This window comes from Nuphar pumila, chromosome 5 (genome assembly GCF_984573655.1).
Source record: "Nuphar pumila chromosome 5, dmNupPumi1.hap1.1, whole genome shotgun sequence".
Lineage (NCBI taxonomy): Eukaryota > Viridiplantae > Streptophyta > Magnoliopsida > Nymphaeales > Nymphaeaceae > Nuphar > Nuphar pumila.
In genome coordinates, this window is record NC_143253.1 from 33,836,917 (window position 1) to 33,843,722 (window position 6,806).

A 6,806-nucleotide genomic window follows, 5' to 3' on the forward strand; every position below is an offset into this window, starting at 1 on the left:
GGTACTAAGATGTTCAAGGATCTTCAGCGGAAGTATTGGTGGAATGATATGAAGTGAGAAGTTGCCGCTTACGTCTCGAGGTGCTTGACTTGTCAGCAAATCAAGATTGAGCACCAACGACCTGTAGGTTCCATGCAGAAGATCGATATTCCTAAATGAAAATGGGAAGATGTCACCATGGATTTTGTGGTAGGTCTACCATGAACCCGACAGAAGCATGATGTGATTTGGGTGATTGTGGACAGACTCACCAAATCTGCACATTTCTTACCCATCTGATTAGTCTCTTGAGAGTTTGGCCGAGTTGTACATCTAAGAGATCATAAGGCTATATGGTATACTAGTGTCGATCATTTCAGATCTTTATCCAAGATTCATGTCGTGACTATGGAGACAGTTGCAGTCAGCATTGGGGATAAAACTGAAGTTCAACACTGCTTTTTACCCTCAGACTGACGGACAGTCAGAAAGAATGATTCAGATACTAGAAGACATGTTGCGAGCTTGCATACTCGATTGGCAAGGTGAATGGGACACACACCTGTGTTTAGTTGAGTTTGCCTACAATAATAGTTATCACGCCAGTATCGCGATGGCTTCGTACGAAGCTTTGTACAGAAGGCCTTGTTGTATTTGAAAAGGGTATAATAGAATTGTAATACACCAAAGCTTTTATCCCGTTCGAATTTTTGCTGCAATTTTATAAAATCATTTCAAAAAAAAATTACATAAATTTTGGAATAGAAATTTTGCGGTGTCACACCTATGTCGACTAAAACGCTAACCATACAACAAATTGATAGCACATGATAAGGTGGGGTCCGACCAGAGGTCTTGCAGTGAATTAACTCTAACATGGGCCAGCCAAGACATGTGCATGAACACTATAACACTCGGGGGAGAGGGCGCTCTGGCCTGGGTTCCAGTGCACGGTTCATCGATTTGAAGCATGCAATAAATAGAGTTAGAGCATGCAACAGGTCTCTACTAGATGTAACATGATCTACACCAAAAGCGAACATTCATTAATGATTTTCGACCAATAGGTTCAATGGGAACCCACCAGCACATAGATGGATGGGAGGGAAAAGAGACTAACGTCTCTTCCTTCTTAGAATTTTAAAGCCATCGCCCAAAGACCCAAGGTGGGCTTTGGTTCCAATGGGTGGAGGACTTCAAAATGGGACAACTAGATCCAAATCTGTCCTAGAGGATCCAGTTGGTTGATTACAAACAAAATAGAAAATAAGTATAAAAAATTTAAAAAATTTAAAATAAAATCATAAATGGTCAAAAATTAATCTTCGAATGCTTCTGCTTTGGCACATAAATCAAGGCAGTGAAACTCAATGCATCAGACTCTTGGGGTTAAATTTATTTCATCCATGAAACATCCAAATAGGGCAGCAACTTTGGGGTTGAATGCTCTGCGTGCATACTGGACTGCAATATGCATCAAATCATGCAAAATTGATAAGCTCCGCAACCTATGCTCTAATACCAACTGACGATGACAGTTAGAGTCCACGACAGATAGAGTTAGAGCACACCACATGATGGAGGTTGGTCATAACACGATCAATGCCAAAGGGGTTCTACGTCAACTAAAACATCGACCACACAACAAACTAGTAGCACACAACAAGACACATGTGTGAACATGATAGCACTCGAGGGCGAGGATATTTCGGCGTGGGTTCCAACACACAGTTCATGGACTCAGAGCCTACAATGAACAAGGTTAGAGCATGCAGCAAGTTCATGCTAGCCATAACACAATTGACCCCAAAAGTGAACCTTCATCAGCGATTTCTAGCCAATAAGCTTAGTGGCAACCCACTAAATCATGAATGGATGGGAGGAGAAAGAGACTAACATCTCTTCCTTAGAATTTTAAAGCCATAGCCCAAAGACCCAATGGGTGGGTCTTTGGTCCCAACGGGTGAAGGACTTCAAAATGGGCCAACTGGATCCAAATCCACCCTAGGGTCTCGAGTTGGCTGATTATAAATGAAATAGAAATAGAAAATAAATAAAATATAAAAAAATAAAAATAAAATCTTAAACATAGTAAAAAACCAATTTTCAAATCCCCCTGCTTTGGTGCACAAATCGAGGCAACAAAATGAGTTGCATCATTTTCTCTGAAAAAACAAAGTGTTTTTGTCGAACTTAAAGGGAGAAAGGTATCAATTAGATGTTTTTTTCATTTGGATGGGCCATACATGCCTGCTATGATAGGGAAATATTATTTGCATAATTAATTCTTTTAGCACTTTTTTCTTTTTTGGTTAGGCCAAGGGAAATCCCTCCCATCACTGACTGCACATTGGCAAACTTTTGATTGGTAAAACCATTAAGCTCCCACCATGCCCACTAAGGAGAGCACCCTTAGCTTTGACCTTGCAGCAAGGGATAACGGGCTCGAGTTTTGAACTTGTGACATCCCTTCAACTTGGCAACATTCACAAGTTGCCCCTACTAAATTAGTGAAGCCCTTATGGGCTGATTTTGAAATTGTATTTCCAATTTTGAAGTAATGGGATCTCTTGTTGCTTCTTAACCAATTATTTCTCTTTAGAGTATTTTTGCAGGTTTTCCAGAGTTTAAAATGCGAAACCCTTTTCTTTTTCTGGCAATTCATATGCTGAGCCTTACCGCAATTGTCGATTCATATGAAGCAAAACGGTGCTCCACATAATAATATTTACCAAGATTGTGAGTTAGTGAAAACCTTGTGACATCTCATCAAATAGAAACCTAAACAGATGCACCGAATAAACTTCATGCACCTAACAAATGGAACATTTAATCGATATTAGCTAGTAAAATGAAGAAAACCAAAGGATTTCGTTATAAGTCCAAGCATCAAAGTTACTATTTCTCCTACGAAGAAATTAAGATCAATCTTACCATCTCTTCACCTCCAGCTAGCATGCTCTTCCGACAATAGACTTCAAATTTTTCATGAAATGTAAGTGCAGTATAAACGCATTGTATTTAGGCACTCCTTCCTTCCCAATGACAAGTTGGGAATTTGCATTATACGGTAAAATCCCACTTTTGGGGGCAAGTGGGTTAATGCAAACACCATCTTAGGTTTGCAAAGCAACATCATGGGCTACTAGAATTATCACATCTATAACTTGGATTCAATGGATAGAGATTTGGTACTTAAGGAATAGATGCCAAATAGCAAAGTTAATGTTTTTCAAGTGCAGGAAAATTTTCGCATAGAGGATATCTATGGAAGAAACTAAATTGTTCTTTTCATATGGAAAGGTTAATTGGTGGTCTTATTTGACCTAACTCCAGCTTGCTAATTAAAAAAAATAGTGTCCTATTTGTATTGATTTAAATGACTTCCCCTTAGCCATACACTTCTCTCTTAGCTATTAGGTGCTAAGCTTTTCTTCATTCAGTTCATGGAGAAAACGCACCTAAGATCGGAGACCTGGCCACGTTGATCTTTGCCTGCTGTGCCTATGGTAGCCGTCCAATTTTTTATGAGTTAGTAATCCAACTACAACATATAGACACCAGAAATAGGCACGTTCACATCCAAGAGCAAGCATAGAACTTCCTGGCTGTTAAATTTAATGTTCTATGCTGGCAAGAGAAACCATTCTAAGGAGATGAGTCAAATGTATGGAGATGAATGAAGAAGTAAAGGTGAAAAATAATGACATGATGAGAACAATATATAAATTTATATAACCGTTATTCTTTCGTTAAGTAGCTAAACTCCAATTCCCCAACATATGTAAACCTGGAAACGCACTCACACAGGACTATCCCCTTTTATTCCTTGAGGCTTTTCACTTGGATTTTGAAGGAAGCACCTTCTAAACCATGAAACCATTTTTTTTTTATCTCAACCATGTCAGGACCCATGAAAAAACAAATCATGTCTATCTGTGAATTTAAAAGTAAAATATGAGTAATCCAACATACCTTGCATGTGGCGGAAAGTAAAGGTGCAAGGTTTTGAATTCAGCCAAGTCTTATCTGCATTACCAAAAAGAGCAAATTAACAGTTTTAAGATACCATGCCTTCCAAATAAACTATCATTTATTTTACGTGTATTATCTCTTTGTAGGAGGAGATAACCCGATGCTATGAGTTGGAAGATTGCAGAAACAAAACACGAAAGAGATTTGCCAAATCAGAAACTCAAGATGTCATAGAAGAAAAGAAGATAAACCACCGTCAATAGTATCTAGAAATTGTACAAAGAAAAAGAGATAGTTTTGAGTTTTTGTTATGACTTTGATACCAACGCTTATTCACTGGATTTACATAATGGCTGTCGACTCTATTTAGCTACCAACAACCTAACACTCTAAACGGTTATAGAAGATCATACTGATCCATTCCAAAATCTTCGAATTGGAAGGCTTCAAGTTGTAGAAAACAAGATGAGTCCCATGAATTCATGGTCTTCTGATGAGAATCATTGCCCCACCACATCATGCCATCCATTTCATTCAGACAATCAAATCCATCAATCTGCTCATGATTATTGGAGTATACCATGTCCTGAAACTCAGCAGGAAAACCATCAATCTGTTTGATGTTCTGAACCGCATCCTGAGAACTGCAGCTTCCATTGTTGTGGGTGACAGAGCTAGATGATGAAAATCCTTTAAAGGAATTATCTTTGTGTTCCATTTTAACATTGGTATGGGTTTGCTCTCTTGAATTCGCACTAAAACTCTCAAACCCTTCTGCATTCTGTGGTTCAGGTAGGTGGTTTTGCACTGTATGGCGATTTGCATCAAGGAACGACTGGCTCCCAAGCATGTGGAATCTTGAGAGAGGGTTGAGGATAGAATATGGGTGTTGGAGGCATTGGAGTTGCATGTGGAGTTGCATCCTTTCTAAGGCAGATGTGCTCAAGGATTGCAGGCCGCTCTGTGCTACCACTGAAGATAGTTCGTTGAGGCCATCATGATCTTCCTTGACATCTTGATTGATGGCAGATGAGAGACCGCGAGTGTTAGAGTCCTTGCGCCTCCCTAGGAGTTTCTTTTTGAGTCTGGTGTTCCAATAGTTCTTGATATCGTTATCTGTCCGGCCAGGCAATTGAGCAGCAATGATTGACCACCTGCACGTCATGAAAATCAGAACCTAAAGAGAGGAAAGCAAGTGGAGAATGTTTGTTTGTGAAGAGAGTAGCGGTATAGAGAAGAAATGGGAGATAACAATCAAGAAGGGAAGGGAAAAAATAAAAATAGCAAAGGAAGGGAAGGAAAACCTGCTTCCGATACTGATGTAAAGGCTACAGATGATGTTGTCCTCTTCCTCAGAGAAGCTCCCGTGCTTAATGTTAGGCCTCAAGTAATTCAGCCATCTAAGCCTGCAACTCTTCCCACATCTCTTAAGGCCTGCATAAAGAGAAGGATCAGCAATGATTCCGGATGATGATGTTTGTGCGCGTGCCTCGGTGTGTGAGAGAGCAAAAAATGGATCATGACCAAACGGAGTCAGATGCAAGGCGAGAGGAGATTAATTGATTTTTAATGATATGAGTCCATAATTTATGATGAGAGAGAGAGAGAGCTAAACCAGCATCACCACCTACAAGGAATCAGATGGGAAGCTAGTGGAGAGTAACTGATTTCATTGATATATGAATGCACATCTATGATGATGATGACGATGATGACAATGATGAGAGAGAACAGATCTCTTTTTTTTTATAGGTAAGCTGGGGTTAGTGAGAGAATGAACGGCACCATAACCTACCTGCAGCAATCAGGTGAAAGGCCAATAGAGAGAAGTTGATTTCAATGATATGAGTGCATAATCAATATGAAGATGAAGATAATGACGTTGAGTTATGGTGAAGGTAGAGGATACTTGATTTCAGTGATGCGAGTGATCAGAGAGATCTGTGCTAACTAAGAGAGAGAGATCCATGCTAATGAAAATAACCATAACCATACAAATATCTGATCAAAAGAAGTGGAAGAACAACAACAAAGAAGAGGAGGAAATCAATAAAGGTGGCGGTGTCGACTGGTCAATTAATTTGGTTTTTCTTACCAATCTTTTGAGGAAGAGCAATCCAGTTGCCGCCAGTCCCATTCTGCTCAATGTAAGCCTTGAGCTTGGCATCCTCCTCTGGTGACCAAGGCCCCTTCTTCACATTAGCCTTGTCACAGCAAGGAGCCCTGCCCATCTTGTCGATATTTCAATGCCTTCCTTTCTTCTTTTATCTTTTTCTTCTCCTTTAGGGTTTTCCACAGACTAGCTACGACGCTCCTGAAAAGCCAAAAGTATTGATGACCTTTTATAGCAAAAATTTGATCACCCAGTACAATGTCTTTGCCCCCCAATTCCTGTGGACCCCACCTGGTCCCCAGGGACAACATCTCACCACTGACCCGCCTTTTTAATGCGTGTGGGGTTTCCTGTTATGGACTCAACAGCTCCAGCATTTCCTTCTTTTCCTCTAACCCTAATCTACCTGACTGAATGAATGTTTGTTTGTACCCTGTTTTTCTTTTTCTTTTTTCTACATTGGGACATAAGAATTCTTTTTTCCCTCACTCAGAGACTTGGTTTTGCTTGTCAAAACTCTCTCTCTCTCTCTCAAGAGTGCAGAACATGACTGCTGATTATACGGTATCAATCCTCTCAATTCTCAAGTATATGTTTGTCAGTTTTTAAAGGCAAGGATTTGCTGGTCTGTTGAATTCAGCAGGCACCATCTCTCTCTCTCTCAAGAGTGCAATTTGAAAAATTTATTTTTCCAACTGGATGACTTGAATTAACAAGATTACAAAATTAACTTTATGGT

At 39.7% G+C, this 6,806-nt stretch overlaps 1 protein-coding gene across 1 annotated transcript; it reads right to left on the reverse strand.

Moving 5' to 3' along the window:
* Window positions 1–4,218: 4,218 nt before the first annotated feature.
* LOC149837333 (transcription factor MYB36-like) lies at window positions 4,219–6,185 on the reverse strand. The gene is made up of 3 exons (XM_090007343.1): window positions 6,050–6,185; window positions 5,259–5,388; window positions 4,219–5,108 (listed from the first exon to the last, which is right to left on the reverse strand). The coding sequence occupies exons 1-3, from the start codon at window positions 6,183–6,185 to the stop codon at window positions 4,352–4,354; spliced, it is 1,023 nt and encodes a 340-aa protein (XP_089863469.1). The 3' UTR covers window positions 4,219–4,351.
* Window positions 6,186–6,806: the final 621 nt, after the last annotated feature.